The sequence below is a fragment of the Cyprinodon tularosa genome, unplaced genomic scaffold, assembly GCF_016077235.1.
Source record: "Cyprinodon tularosa strain WSP-4 unplaced genomic scaffold, ASM1607723v1 ctg768, whole genome shotgun sequence".
Classification (NCBI taxonomy): Eukaryota; Metazoa; Chordata; class Actinopteri; order Cyprinodontiformes; family Cyprinodontidae; genus Cyprinodon; species Cyprinodon tularosa.
Genome location: NW_024039527.1, coordinates 58,454 through 74,028, shown reverse-complemented (window position 1 = coordinate 74,028; position 15,575 = coordinate 58,454). Strand labels below are relative to the sequence as shown.

Sequence of the window (15,575 nt, the reverse complement as noted above, 5' to 3'; positions counted from 1 at the left end):
GAGAAAACAGACAGTTTATGAGGAAAATGCTTGTGCATTTCATTGTAGTTTTTCTTGTTTAGTGACTTCAGTTGGCCTCATAACTTTTCAAGAAGAAACAGTAGATTACAGCAGAACTGTGGATTTGATATATATTTGATTTCAATTCACATCAGACTCAAGTTACAACTTTAAAGAATTTAAACATGGCCTAATGTAATTACAAACATCAGTATTTTAGGATTTTTTTTAACCACCTAAGACATGACTTTATGAAGACTTGGTCTATTTGACTTTAAATAGTTTGTGTTAAACCTCACAGACCTATATCAAAAAAATAATTAGCTTTTAGTGCACACATTTATTTAATAGGCTGGTAAATAGACTTTATAAGTTTTCAGCAAGTTATACAAACATCTCAGCACAAAAGCCAGTCAGTGATATACCTGAGCATAAGGTGGAGAAAAAAAAAGATATGGGATTTAAAACCTATTGAAATAGTAGCAACATGACTAACAACAATTTTTATTTAAGCTTTGCAGTTTAGACCAGAAGGAAAATTATTTGCATACAAAGTAGAATCTTGGTTTGGGATTAAGTATTTGATTCAGAAAGAAAAAAAAAGACTTACAATTTCACTATAACAATAGCCAGGGATACATTTTCCTTTTTGATAAGGTTTCCAACTAGAAGAAATATGTGTAAACATTTACAGCAGGTAAAATCATGATTAAAAACAAAATTCTTCTCAGAAAAATATTTCTCTAATATTCCTATTTATGGAAAATTCCTACCAGCTGTCAGAAAAGCCTAAGTAATCAACACAGCAAAAAATGCAACCAAATTAGGCCACAAATTAAGTTATGGGTAGAGTATAAGGAATGGCACAGAGAATAAGTTCTTAACACACTCAAATAAATCTTTCAGTACTTTGTTAACATGCCTTTATTGGTAATGTCTACCTAAAGACTTCACCTAAAGTGCATCTCTCAGATTGGATGTCGAATGCATTCTTTCTCATAAATAGTCCTCAGGTTCTGAAGACTATTGCTGTTTTCTAGTTTTTAATTATACTGGTCAAGCTTTTGACTGAACAATTAATTTTCTTTGTCTGAAACAAGAGGTTGTTTGTCTTTAGGAAATCCACACCAGTTTATTCTTCTAATTCATATCAAGAATGTCCCAGTAATCTACTCATGTTTCCTTCAGTTATATAAAGCCTGCCAGTACAATATGCTGTAAGACAGCCTACGCCATGATGTCTCAGGCTACAAACTTGGCATTTGGCGTAGTGTTTTATTAGGTTGATATGCTGAACCACTCTGCCTCCAAACATGGTGTGTGCAATGACTAACAAAGACTTCAGTTTTGATCTCATCTAAACAGAATATATTCTATAATTATTTGACTGGTTTCTTCAAACCGCTGCAAACGTTGAAAATGCCCTAACATGCCTTTTCTTTTTCTGTGGAGTCTCACAAAGTAACTGCATGTTGTGATTATTTTGGTCCAGTGCATCATTTAAAAACTCTACTCCTCATTAAAGAATCTTTTTTGAACACTGCTCTTTGGCCCTTGGACAGCTTTTTTAAAAAAAAAAATAAAATTATAAGGCTGTTCTATAAGCAATCTCAGAAGTGTGATCTAGCCATGGCTGGTTTATGGTAAAATAATATTTGTTCCTACCTCTAGATTATGTACTTTACAGCACTCTGGAATATTCAAAAAGTTTAAAAGCATAGCCATAGACCATTATGAAAAGGTTTCATTATAGCAACACTTTTTGGAAGTTATCTTTGCTTTTATCAATAGAACCACTCTGTGCAATACTTTGGTAATGAGAAACTGTTTCTTTTAAGCATCAGATACTTTAAACATCCATAATGCAGGAAGAATACTTTCTCCATACTGAGAGATTTTAGTTGGCTTCTTAGCCTTATAGGACTTTTTATATATTTGGTGGTCTTTTTATATATTTGGTGGTCACACCAAAGTGACCATCAAACCTTTTTTTACCCCATTTTATTCTTGTGCTATGTTAATACTAACTAAAAGAATACATAGACCATTATTTAAAGTATTATTAGATTGCAGTACTTAAAAGTTTTAGTTTTTTTGTAAAATGTGGTTAAAAAATGTTTTGCATGAATTCAAATACCTAGTCTAAAGACAGCTACTTACAGATTGTTGCTACCCTTTTTTTTCTGCTGGTTTTGACAGAGGAAACACTTTTATCCTTTTTGTGAGCAATGCTGCCAATAAAAATTAAAATTGACCTATAAAGGTCAATTATGCTCATTTAATTTCTTAGCATCCAAAAGTTTATTTTAGCCTGCAGATTTGAAAGAAAAATAGAAATAAATTAACAACTAACTCTCTTGCAGGAGGCTAGATAGGAAGAAGCAATAAACTGAGAGTATCCTTGGGTTTAAGGGCAATATCTCCTCTGACCTCAGTGAATCCTTGTGAACTGATAGTGTCCACAAAAGCCTGCTGCAGCCAGTGAGTCCTCTGCTGTGTTTGAACAAAGTCAACAACCAGCTCAAGTACTTTATATTTATATTTATTTTATTTGGGGATTTAATTCTGGAGTGTTTAGAAATCCACGGGCTAATGTCAACTCCAAGCTTAGAACTGATGTAGCAAAGTTTTCTGTCATCAGCCTCCCTGGGAGGTTTCTGAGGAGTGTTTGAGTTTAAAATTGAGCACATACCTCTAAGGCCACATCAGTATAAGCAAAGTTCTCCCTTTGAAAAAAACCTCAGGAATCTTTCTTTGTTTTCTTTTCTTTGTCATTTTCAATATGTTCCTTACTTCTAGGAGAATCAAGGTGATGTTAAAGTCAGAGGAGATTTATCTTTTCAAAGGATAAATTTGAAATGTTACTTGCAAATATTTTCAACCCCACCTTGTCAAGCATTGTTTGCTAAAGGATTTAAATCAGAGAGCATCAACACAACAAGACTTTCAAATCTTGTATTAAATTTGCAAATTAGTTCTGGACTTTAAAACATGACATTTCTTTGATCTAATTCATCCCGGCATTGATGTTTAAGGTTGCTGTAAATCTGTCAAGTAAATCTCTACTATAGTCTCAAGTCTGCCTCTTCCAGTGCTGCCCTGTAAATTGGTGCACTCTATGATTTGGTCCATTCATTTTTCTGTCAACTTCATTTTGCCTGTGATATCCCTAGAGGATGAGCCTGCCATCACCATGGTAATATATTTGGCGTAATCTGCACTGTTAGATTGCATCACATATACTGTAGCGTTATGTATATTTCCCAAAAAATTTACATATTTATATGACTTGAACACCTCATTCCAAAAATACAGATCATGGCAAGTTGGGGACTGTGCTTAGCCTGGGTGCCATTCCGAACTTAGTCCCGCCCACAAAGTTTGAGGTCGGGAAGTTCGGTCTGGCTCTGCTCCATAGTAGCGCGAGTATTATCGCCCACTGTCAGGCGATCCAATCAAATTGTCAGGGCGGGCTTTATACGATGATGGACAGATGACCAACAGTAACGTAATCAACCACGTGACCAAAGCGCGCTTGGGTAACAACAACAATGGCTGCCGCTGGAGAGTTTAGGTGAGTAGATTCTGCTATTTGGTCTGTTCTAGAAGATATCGACAGCAAATTAATTTTAAAAGAGGATCAGAGAAACGCGATCAAGTCTCATCTTCTTATTATAGGTGTGCAACTGCACGCTTTGATTTTTGTGGACAACAACTATGCCTCGCTTAACATGCGTCACGCACTCCGTTGCTCTTATTGGTTGTAGGTCTATCCGATTGAGTGCAGAGGCATTTTTTTTTTTGGTTCGTTCGAAACACGCCCCATAATCACAGCTTTATGTAGCAGTATCAGACTCATATTCTGACTAGAATTGAGTCGGACTACGTCAGGCTAGACTGTGCTAGCCTCTGGTCAGTATTCTTCCCTCTTGACCTGCCAGGGACTGGCCCCATATGGTAAAAAATATGCCCCTTCAGCGTTGATCGTTCCAGGTTTTAATAGTTGCAGTGAGCCAGTATTATTAAATAGGTCAATCTCTTGATTTTACATCGCTAAGTTACTCACATGCACCTAAAAACTAACACTCCAAACGGTGAAGGAATTGACAGAACACACTACTAAAAGATTATTGTCCTCTGCTTACTTTAATGCTTGATTAAAATAATATTTTCCGGCAGTTTGGTGGCTCCTTAATTGCTCCTAAAGCCCTCGCCTGATGGGCATCTTTAGTAACTAAGATGTTAAAACTCTGAATCTTAACATTGATAACACATTTTAAGAAGTAGTAATCAATTCAATGGTGCATGTCTCTGACATTTTGCAGCCTTCTCTAATAAATTATCTCCTAGTCAGCAATGTTGCTTTGGGCAATGGCTTTTTTCTGTGTGACTGAGGCTGTGGTGTTGTATAGTAAAGTGACATTATTAGTAGCCCTAATGCTCTGAGATATAAAAGGCTGTGTCTTGCACATAATTTTAATCTACATATAACATAAATTCTAAAATGCTAACACCAACTTAATATCCTTATTGTATGATGGGTTGCTCCCCACATTTCCTCTGTCTCTGGTGAAGACCAGGTAGAGAAATACTCCATCATATGCCACTGCTTTGTTGAAAAACTAGCATCACTGGGATCCCTTTCATGTTTTTGACGGTGTCGTTTTTAATCCATCTGTCAGTCACAACCGAGACCACGACCTGCCCTTACCCTCACTGCATGTTCCCTTGTCTGCTGCACGCTGCCGCTGCAAAGCACAATTTTAGAATACTAGATATGGGAAGGAGTAAGACTCAGGATCAAAGAGAGTTGTCCTTTGAAAATAAGTGGAGTGTATTTACTGAATAGGTGTGTTCCAAAGGCAATGGGATTTTATCTAAGAGTACAGATTGAAGAGGAATGCAAAAATATACAAGCTACACTTTTTAAGTTTGTATTCGTAAAAGAAATATTGAAAACTATATATTGCCTTCCTTCCCAGTTATTATTCTGCACACAAAGAATTTTATAAAACCCCAGTGAAAGATCTTGTATTGTAGATTTTGTATAAGTCTCTCAAAATAGACTTATACCAAATTTATACTAAGGTATTACACCAGCCAACACCAGCCAACAACAAAAAACAAAACTATAAAATTTTCTATGCCTCGCTGCATGCAGTTAGCCAAGCCTTGTTGCTAAATAATTATGTAAACCTGTCAGTCAGATGCACTTTATAACAGACTACTGTGATGTAAATGCTGTGGCGGGAGTTGCTGTGCAAATAAAGTAGCTTTCAGCTCTGGCCACAGGATATTCCTATCTTTTGCATTGAAGAGGAACTACTGCGCATGTACAATTTTTAACAACAGTCTACGGCCAAAGATTTTTGCTCCCCAGGGCAGAAATACGACACCAATCCGACGACGAACGAAAAAGCTTAACTCGTCAATAAAGATTAAATATGTATCTTGCACATTTAAAAAAAAAAATATTAATATATAAAATAATAAATAATAAAAAATAATAAATAAATAAATAATAAATTATTTGTTTTTTATGTATCAATCAAGGTCATTGGAGGGGTGGTGTAGCGCCCTAGCGCCGTCTATTGGCCAGCCGTCACTGTATTTGGTGGCATTAAGTCATAAATAAATACTGAGCTTTCCATAACTGGCTGTTGCTGCCTTGTGGTTCACTTCCTGTTTTGGAGGCTTTTGTTTTCCATTCGTGATATCATACTCCGATTGTAATAACTTAATTTGACTTTCCTTTTTTTTTTTCTCTGGTACTCAATTAAGTCAGTAATTGTTCAGGATGAGTGTACTTGAGCCTGCTCAGAAAAACAATCTTGGCCTTAACCGTTGAAGCCTCGTCGAGGGGGATGGTGTTTCATTGCTGCAGGGGACAGCTCGGTTTTTTAAATGCACTACTTACAGATACTTACATATTTCCTAATATAAAACTTTTTATGTCCCCTTGGGCAGCAACTAAGCAAATAAATTACTTAATATAATGAGCTTCTTTGCTCTCCTGTGGTACTTTTGAGCTTTGCTATTGGACACAGTGTTTTTTTTTTTTTACAATCTTTAGATTCTTGTAATGAACTGGGTTCATCCAAAGGGTACAGATTTTTTTTCAACCTATACCTTGGAAGATGAAAGGGATTGTAAAAGCTGCCAGGCTTATCCTTATCTTGTCAGTGAAAATATTCTTACCGGCTCATTATAGGCATCAGTAGCATGTGGGTCAGAATTATCTCTTCACATCCCATCTTTCATCATACCTTCTTGACACGTATTGGTATTTGGAATTTTTTTGGTTTTACTGTTTTTTTCGTCATATTTTAAAAGATTTTCTGTTCTGTTTTTTTTTTTTTTTTAACAAGAATACATTTGAGGTATAAGTAATAGTAATCTGATGACAAGGCTGATCTTTTTTGTTTTGTGTACCTTGTCCATGTCCCTGCATTTACTGTTAGAATTACTAGGATGTTATGAATCAGTGTCTAGGGCCCAAATTTTTAATAATCAGACATAAAAATAATACTTTTATTCTTCTGATATTTCATTTGAAATCTTAGTCTCTTTTAATTTTTTTTTATCTACCACAAGGCTTCGGTAATTCATCACAAACTATCCATTGTATTGATGCAGTGCATAATGAATATTTAGCATGGGTTTTTTATTTGAGCAAGGGTTTTTATTTAAGCAGAATCATAGCCGACTTAACTGATGCATATACTTCAGGAACAGATTAATTTCACCATTGTAGTCTATACCCAACCAACAGATCTTTTTAACTTATTCAAATCTTAAATCTTTGGGTTGCTATAAGAAAGAACTGATTAACAAGGGTTTAGAAAATACACCAGTTTTATTTTGGCTGTATAATATATCAGAAATATATATTTGACGACATCATTGTGTGCAATAGTGATATCCCAAAAGACTTTAAACAAATTGTTATGAACTTGTATTTTACATGCTATTGTAGGATGAATCCAGTTGGACAGGGTTTTGTGCCAGAAAATGCTCAATGGGACACTGATGGTATTACTCAAAGTGCTCAACTTAACACACAAGCAAAGATGAGAAACAGAGAAAAGAGTGAAAACGGGTATATTTCGCAACTGATATAGCCCTAAATTCTCCAGTGTGGACTTTTAACAGCTGAGAAAAACTATAAGTTGTTTTATTGTTTTTGTAAAGGAAGAGTTTTAAATTCCTAAAATTTTGTTCCATTACTTTCCATCTGCTACAGATCAACAACTCTCTGTCTCAGAGCGAAAGACAGATTGGAAATAACAACTACTTAAGTAAAGACAAGGGAAACAGGCAAAACAGGAGAATCACGAAGCCCACTCCTCCGGTTTGACATTAACCACCCGCCTGTGTTTACTACAAAGCCCGGATTGGCCTTGCTGCGTATTGATGCCTGGGAAATGCTTGCTTCGTGCTGGGACCAGGGTTCTGGTTTATTGTGGTCATCTTGAGGCTGTGTGGTCTCGGCAGAGTTATGCTGGCTTTTTAGGTGGGCGTTGGCAGGGTGGGGGTATCGGCACATTTTCATGTGCTGGGTGTTTTCATTACACCCCACCAACATACTTTGTATGACACAGTCTCAACACACACCAAGGCCACTGCTTCCTCCTCTCTTATTACGGGTGTCTGTCCTCTCTCTGAAGTAGCAGGCTTAAAGAACTGTCTGGAATAGATTAGTCACAGCTATTAATGAAAGGGTATTCATTTTTCCGTCCCATTGTCTTAGTTTTCTTTACCCCAATGTGCAAAGTCAACAGAATGGTAAGGATTTAGTTGAATGAAAAAATTAAACCTTAGTATATTACTGTGAGACAGAGTTTGAATGAAGGGTTGAATCACTGTGACAACAGTAATTCAAAGGGAGGGGAGTTGCTGAATAGTAAAGAAAGTACCGACCTACAATATAAAATTTTGAAATCAAGATAGTGAAGAAGATAGAACAGAAAAATGTGTTCTTACCTTTAGAGATGTGTTTAATTTTTATTTTACACTTTTTTAATGTTTAGCTCAAACCAAAAAAAGGAAACTGTAATGGGTAGTTAACAATTAAAATTAAGTTTCTTTAACTATTTAAACTTGTAAACTATTTATATTTAACTATTTATAGGATATATTTATTGTAAATTATTTATATTTAATTATTTATAGGATATATTTATTGTAAATTATTTATAGGATTGCAGATTGTTTGATTATATTTGTCTGTTTTGATTACCACTGTTTTGTATTGTGTTTTGTTTATTGTATTTGCATGTTGTAAAATTTCCTTTGTTATGTACCTCACGGGCTGCCGCAGCTTAATGAGGACAGGCCCTATAAAGGCCGCTGTATCAATGTATGCCGACAATAACCCTCAGAGCCGTGCTTGCATTGTGATTCTTAGCGTTCCCTGGTGAAAGCAGCGAGGTACGTTTTATTTTGTTTGTGTGTTGTAAGTTTATGTTTATATTCTAATATTTGTATTTGTTTAGTTTTCACGGTGACATTGATGACTGAGATGATCCGCATCAAAGAAAATAAACATTGAAAATCACCTGTCGAGACCGCTGAAATTTCATTCACTGCTGGGGAGCTGCTACAGTGAAAACTCGTAGCTTCTGTGCGTCTGGACATCCATTGACGGCGAGAATTCTGGATCTGACATCGGCCGAAGTTTGACGCAGCATCAGAGTCAACGCCTCCATGAGGAGTTGTCTTCGCGGTGGATCCAAGTTTGCTTCAGAAACTGAATCCAACAGATGATCGCTGGCTTGGTGAGAAATTGACTTATCAAACACCGAAACAACTTGAAGATGACGTCACCTGACTTTTATTGGCGTTTGTGAAATTACGCCGAATTATTTAAAAGGTAACTGGACTAATTAAGAGGAAGAAAAAAAAAAATAATAATAATAATAAAAAATAAAAATAAATGAAAAAAAAAAAAAAAAACATTTATGGGTTTAATTTCACTGTAAGGTTTAAGTCATTGTAAAGGGTTAAGATGTCACTGCCAAGTGTAAAAGGACTTTCTACTGAAGATGTGTGCTCTGATGTAAAGCCAAAAGGACAAGAGTTGGTTTCAGGTCCACGGACAAGAAAGTTAACTGGAAAGGGAGAGCAGTACAGAGAAGCAGAATCTGCAAAATGGATAAAGGCATTTCTTAAATCTTATGGATCCTGGAAGCAAATTGCCAGGGAAGCCAGGAGGAAATTAAAAGGTTTCTGCTCTCAGGAGAATCTGAATGAAATAAATCAGCAAGTCCAAAACAGTCTTGATAAAGTGAAACAAAATTATGAGTGTCTTCAACGTAATTCTTTAAATACTCCAGATATTGTGCAGAAACTAGATGCCTGTACTATATTAACAAATGAGATTTATGATCTTGTGTGTAAGCGTTTGGAAGGGAGTATTGTTGAAGAAAATTTTAATCAAGAAGTTGAAAAGGAAAGGGTGCGAGAAATCTTAAATAGAGATGAATATCAGTCTGTTTTTGGAGAAGCCTCTACTGAAAATTCTTCATGTGCATATGGTTCATCAACTACCAGTTCCAAAGTTTCTCAAGAGCGGGTAATTGCAGAAGCTGATCTTGCAGCCAAAAGGGTTCAAGTTAAATCCATGTTGGAGATTGAAGCTCAACATGCTAAAGTCAGTAAACTTGAATGTGAGTGGAAATGTCATGAGTCCCAGATTATGGCAGAAATGAAGCAGAAGGAGGCTGAAGTGCTGCAGCAACTTGATGAGGAAAAGAGCAAGTTAAAGGTAATGGAGACTGATATGGAAGTTAAAATGGCTGCAGCTCGGGTTGATGTTTACAGCAGACTTGAGGATGGTGTTGAAAGGGAAAATCTTGATTTTGAGCCTGAAGTTAAGTCAATGCAACCTTTAAAACACCCAAGAAAGTCGACTGCAAGGGCTGCAACTATTTTACCATCTCAAGTTTGCTCTGAGATTTCTGCAGTAAACTTGGCTGAAGCCTTAACGAGCTCGTTAAGTTTAAGTCGCCTCCCTGTTCCTATACCTGCCATATTCTCAGGTGACCCTTTGAAATTTGTGGACTTTAAGATATCATTTACAACTTTAATTGATTCAAAGGCCATCTCTGCTGGAGAAAAAATGTTGTATCTGAAAAGTTATCTCTCTGGAGAAGCCCGAAAGGCTGTAGAAGGTTTCTTTTACAGAAGTTCTGAAGATGCATATGAAGGTGCATGGGCAGTTCTTCAGGAGAGATATGGAAACTCGTTTGTAATTCAGAAAGCATTTAGGGATAAACTTAAGTCATGGCCTAAGATTGCACCAAATGATCCATCGTCTCTCAGAGATTTTGCAGACTTTTTGAAAAGTTGTGAAGAGGCGATGCCTCAAGTTAAAGGACTGTCTATCTTAAATGATTGTGAAGAGAATCATAAGATGTTGAAGAAATTACCAGATTGGGTTGTACGTAAATGGAGCAGAGTTGTTGTTGAAGTACTAGATGCATGTGGGGAATATCCATCTTTTGAATGTTTTTCTAGATTCATAAAAAAGGAAGCACGCATAGCATGTAATCCTATTGCTTCTCCATTTTTGTTAAAGTCTAGAACTTCTTCAAATGATCTTTCCAGAAAAGCAAAAGCTCTTAGTACCAGTACGGAGTTCAAGAAACAAGAAACTGTTCATGTTCTGAAATCTAAACTGCCTTGTTTGGTTTGTACAGACACGTCGCACAGTATTGCTAAATGCCCTAAATTTGCAGTTAAATCAATGGAAGACAAAATGTCATTTATACATCAGAACCATCTTTGTTTTGGATGCTTGAGAAAGGGCCATTTATCGAAAGATTGTAAAACACGCCATGTTTGTGGAGAGTGTAGACGGCATCATCCTACTTGTTTGCACCTGGAGAGAGTAAGATCTCAGGATGCTGCTCAGCAGTGTTCCATCTCTTCAGAAGAAACACCTCAGGTTTCTCGCAGTGTCTTGTCTCATGCACTCACCCGAAACATTTCTGCAACATCAAGTATTGTTCCAGTTTTTTTGTCCTCTGTGAAGGATCCTGGGAAGGAAATACTTACTTATGCACTCCTTGATACTCAGAGTGACTCCTCCTTTGTCCTAGAAGATCTTGTGAAAAACTTGACTGTTGAAACAAAACCAGTACAGTTAAAACTTAGTACTATGGTTTCTGTTGATGCACCTGTTTCAAGTGAAATTGTGTCTGACTTGCAGATTCGGAGCTTTTTCTCTGATAATTGTATAAGATTGGGGCAAGCATACACACGGGACTTCATTCCTGTTGATACATCTTGTATACCAAGTAGAAGTACAGCATTACAGTGGCCTCACCTTAAACATCTGGCTGGAAAAATGCCTGCTTTACAAGATTGTGAAGTAGGTTTACTAATTGGGTTTGACTGTCCTTCTGCCTTGGCTCCTTTGGAAGTTGTTGTTGGTGGGGAAAATGAACCCTTTGCTCAGAAAACTGCTCTGGGTTGGAGTATCATTGGGGCAGCTAATCCACATTTAGATCGGCAAGGTAACCAAAGATTTGTACACAGAGTGATGGTAAAAGAAATGCCAGCTCCATTAACCTCTGATGTTTTAAAGGCTCTGGAGATGGATTTTAATGAAAAGGGCCCAGAAGGAAAATGTGTTTCTCAAGATGACATTCGGTTTCTACAGCTTCTGAGTGAAAATATTACACAGAAAGATGATGGCCATTTGGAGATGCCCCTCCCGTTTAAAACACCTTGCCCTCCTATGTTGCCAAATAATAAGAAGCTGGCTACAATTCGTTTACAACATCTGAAGAGAAGGTTAAAGAGAAATTATCAGTTCTACAATCATTACAAAACATTTATGGAGTCCATCATTAGCTGTGGTGATGCTGAACTAGCTCCTGAGACAAATGCCAATGATTGTGTGTGGTACTTACCTCATCATGGGGTGTACCATTCAAAGAAGCCAGATAAGCTAAGAGTGGTGTTTGACTGCTCAGCTAAATTTTGTGGTACCTCTTTAAATGATACCTTGTTGACTGGTCCAGATTTGATAAACTCTTTAATTGGAATCCTGCTGCGCTTCAGAAAAGAAACTGTTGCTATCATTTGTGACATTGAAAGGATGTTCCACCAGTTTTTTGTTGCATCAAAGCATCGTTGTTACCTCAGGTTCTTATGGTGGGAGCAAGGAGATTTGGAGAGCGAGCCCAAAGAGTATCAAATGAAGGTTCACCTTTTTGGTGCTGCCTCCTCTCCAGGCTGTGCTAATTTTGGTTTGAAATATTTGGCACAACAGCACAAATCAAAGTTTCCAGCTGCAGCAGAATTTGTGGAAAATAATTTTTATGTTGATGATGGGTTAATAAGTGTCCCTACAGCTAGTGATGCCACCAAATTAATAACTGAAGCACAGAAACTGTGCAAAGAAGGTGGTTTGAGACTCCACAAATTTAATTCCAATAGATCTGAAGTCCTGGGCTGTGTGAATCCATCTGAGAGAGCCACTGTGGTTTCTGCTGATCTCAAGCCTGACTTGGCGCTTACCGAGCATGCCTTAGGTATGCGATGGCATGTCAAAACTGACTGCTTGGGTTTTCATATTGATCTAAGAGATAAACCTGATTCACGCCGTGGCATTTTGTCAGTAATAGCCTCTCTGTATGATCCATTGGGATTTATTTCACCATTCATTATGAATGGAAAATGCATTTTGCAAGATCTGTGCCGAAGAAGTATTGGGTGGGATGACACTTTGCCTGAGGACTTGCAAGTACGGTGGGAGAAGTGGAAGTTCAGCCTTCAGGATGTGGAAGGATTAATGATACAAAGATGTTATCATCCACAAGGATTTGGAAACATTGTTAAAACAGAACTACATCACTTCTCAGATGCTAGCAGCCTAGCATACGGTGCATGCTCCTATCTCAGGTTTGAGAATGACAAAGGTGAAATCCATTGTGTTTTGATCATGGCTAAAGCCAGAGTGGCTCCTTTGAAGATCACAACCATTCCTCGTCTCGAGCTTTCAGCTGCAGTGGTTGCTGCTAGGTTGAGTATGCTGTTAAAATCAGAGCTTGATATGAAGATAGATGCAGAGTTTTTCTGGACAGATTCACAAGTAGTGTTGTCATATATTAATAATGAAGCACGGCGGTTTCATGTATTTGTGGCAAATCGAGTCCAGATAATCAGAGAGAACACAAATCCAAATCAATGGAATCATGTTGACACCACTGAAAATCCTGCAGATCATGCGTCTAGAGGACTGTGTGCCTCTGAGATTTTAACCACCAACTGGCTAACGGGTCCTGAATTTTTGTGGAAAAGGGAGATAAAAAGGGAATTTAAATCCAGCCCTAATCTGTTAGTCGGTGACCCAGAGGTTAAAACTGTTCAGACATTTGCGACTACAACAGATGAGACTGCAGATTTTCTGGAACGTTTCACTAGATTTTCATCCTGGTCAACACTGATTAAAGTAATAGCCAGAATCAAAAGACTTGGACACAGAAACAAATGTTATTCAAATGTGGTGAGTGTTAAAGAACGTGAAGATGCTATGAAATCAGTAGTGAAACTTGTACAAAACCAGGCCTTTGGCTCAGAGATGAAGCTGTTAAAAGGAGGAAACATCCTTCCACGTTCCAGCCCTCTGTTCCATTTAAATCCATTTGTGGAAGATGGTTTGTTGCGGGTTGGTGGACGATTAAAACATTCATCTCTTAGTGAAGATTTTAAACATCCACTGATTTTGCCAAGAAACAGCCATATCACTCATCTTATTCTGTCCTACTGTCACACTCAGGTATGCCATCAAGGCAGAGGTCAAACCCAAATGCAGCTCAGAATAAAGGGGTTTTGGATTATTGGCTGCAGCAGGTTGGTGGCTCAGATGATTCATAAATGTGTGCAGTGCAGGAAGCTCAGACGACCAGAGGAAGAACAGCTTATGGCTGAGCTTCCAAAGCAACGCTTGGAGGCATCTGCACCATTTACCTACTGTGGAATGGACTGTTTTGGTCCTTTTGTTGTTAAAAGAAATCGCAAGGAATACAAGAGGTATGGGTTGGTGTTCACCTGCCTCTATTCGAGAGCTGTTCACATTGAAATGTTGGATGATTTGTCCACAGATTCCTTTCTTAATGGCCTGCGTTGTTTCATTAGTTTGAGAGGAGCTGTTAGCCAGATATATTGTGATCAAGGAAGAAATTTTGTTGGAGCCCAAAATGAGTTAAAACGGTGTGACCCTAAATATCTGGAGTCTTTTCTAGCAGAAAACCAATGTGAGTTTATTTTTAATGCTCCATCAGCAAGTCATGCTGGTGGTGTTTGGGAGCGTCAAATACGCACCATCCGAAATGTGTTGGCCTTTACACTCTCTCAAAATGTAGGAAAACTTGATGATGCTTCATTAAGAACTTTCCTTTATGAAGCCATGGCTATAATTAATAGTCGTCCTTTAACATTAAAGGGAATAAATGACCCAGCTTCTCTTGAACCTTTAACACCTAATCATCTGCTTCAAATGAAATCTGAGTCTGCCTTGCCTCCTGCAGGAACATTTGTGAGGGAAGATATTTATTCCTCAAAACGTTGGCGCCGGGTACAGTTTCTGGTCGAACAGTTTTGGAGTCGATGGAAGAGGGAATACCTCCAGAATATTTCCATTAGACAAAAGTGGCATGTAATTCGGCGCAATATAAAGGTAAATGATGTTGTAATAGTCAAAGAAGATTTTCTCCCAAGAAATAGGTGGCTATTGGGTCGTGTTGTGGAAACGATGGTTGATGGTGATGGTTTGGTTCGAAGAGTGAAGGTGAGAACAGGAGAACAGAGATCTGGAAGGGATATTATCTCAAAGAGCTCAGTAATAGAAAGACCGGTGCAAAAATTGGTAGTGTTATTAGAAAGTGACATTTAAACGTAATGTACACAGACGAATATGTTTAAATAATCTGCATGGTTTAAAATAATGCATGATTGTGGGGTAATAGTTCATGCATTATTGGTGGGAGTGTAATGGGTAGTTAACAATTAAAATTAAGTTTCTTTAACTATTTAAACTTGTAAACTATTTATATTTAACTATTTATAGGATATATTTATTGTAAATTATTTATATTTAATTATTTATAGGATATATTTATTGTAAATTATTTATAGGATTGCAGATTGTTTGATTATATTTGTCTGTTTTGATTACCACTGTTTTGTATTGTGTTTTGTTTATTGTATTTGCATGTTGTAAAATTTCCTTTGTTATGTACCTCACGGGCTGCCGCAGCTTAATGAGGACAGGCCCTATAAAGGCCGCTGTATCAATGTATGCCGACAATAACCCTCAGAGCCGTGCTTGCATTGTGATTCTTAGCGTTCCCTGGTGAAAGCAGCGAGGTACGTTTTATTTTGTTTGTGTGTTGTAAGTTTATGTTTATATTCTAATATTTGTATTTGTTTAGTTTTCACGGTGACATTGATGACTGAGATGATCCGCATCAAAGAAAATAAACATTGAAAATCACCTGTCGAGACCGCTGAAATTTCATTCACTGCTGGGGAGCTGCTACAGAAACTAAAAACAATCTACTGGA

At 37.3% G+C, this 15,575-nt stretch overlaps 2 protein-coding genes across 2 annotated transcripts in view; both read left to right on the top strand.

The window, feature by feature from the left end:
• LOC119773562 (ephrin type-B receptor 2-like) overlaps positions 1-15,575 on the top strand; it is a 148,368-nt gene that overhangs the window by 76,993 nt on the left and 55,800 nt on the right. The gene's annotated exons all lie outside the window — the stretch shown is intronic.
• Positions 11,584-15,547, top strand: LOC119773566. Its single transcript, XM_038270572.1, has 2 exons — positions 11,584-15,378; positions 15,444-15,547. The coding sequence occupies exon 1, from the start codon at positions 11,600-11,602 to the stop codon at positions 14,903-14,905; it is 3,306 nt and encodes a 1,101-aa protein (XP_038126500.1). The 5' UTR covers positions 11,584-11,599; the 3' UTR covers positions 14,906-15,378; positions 15,444-15,547.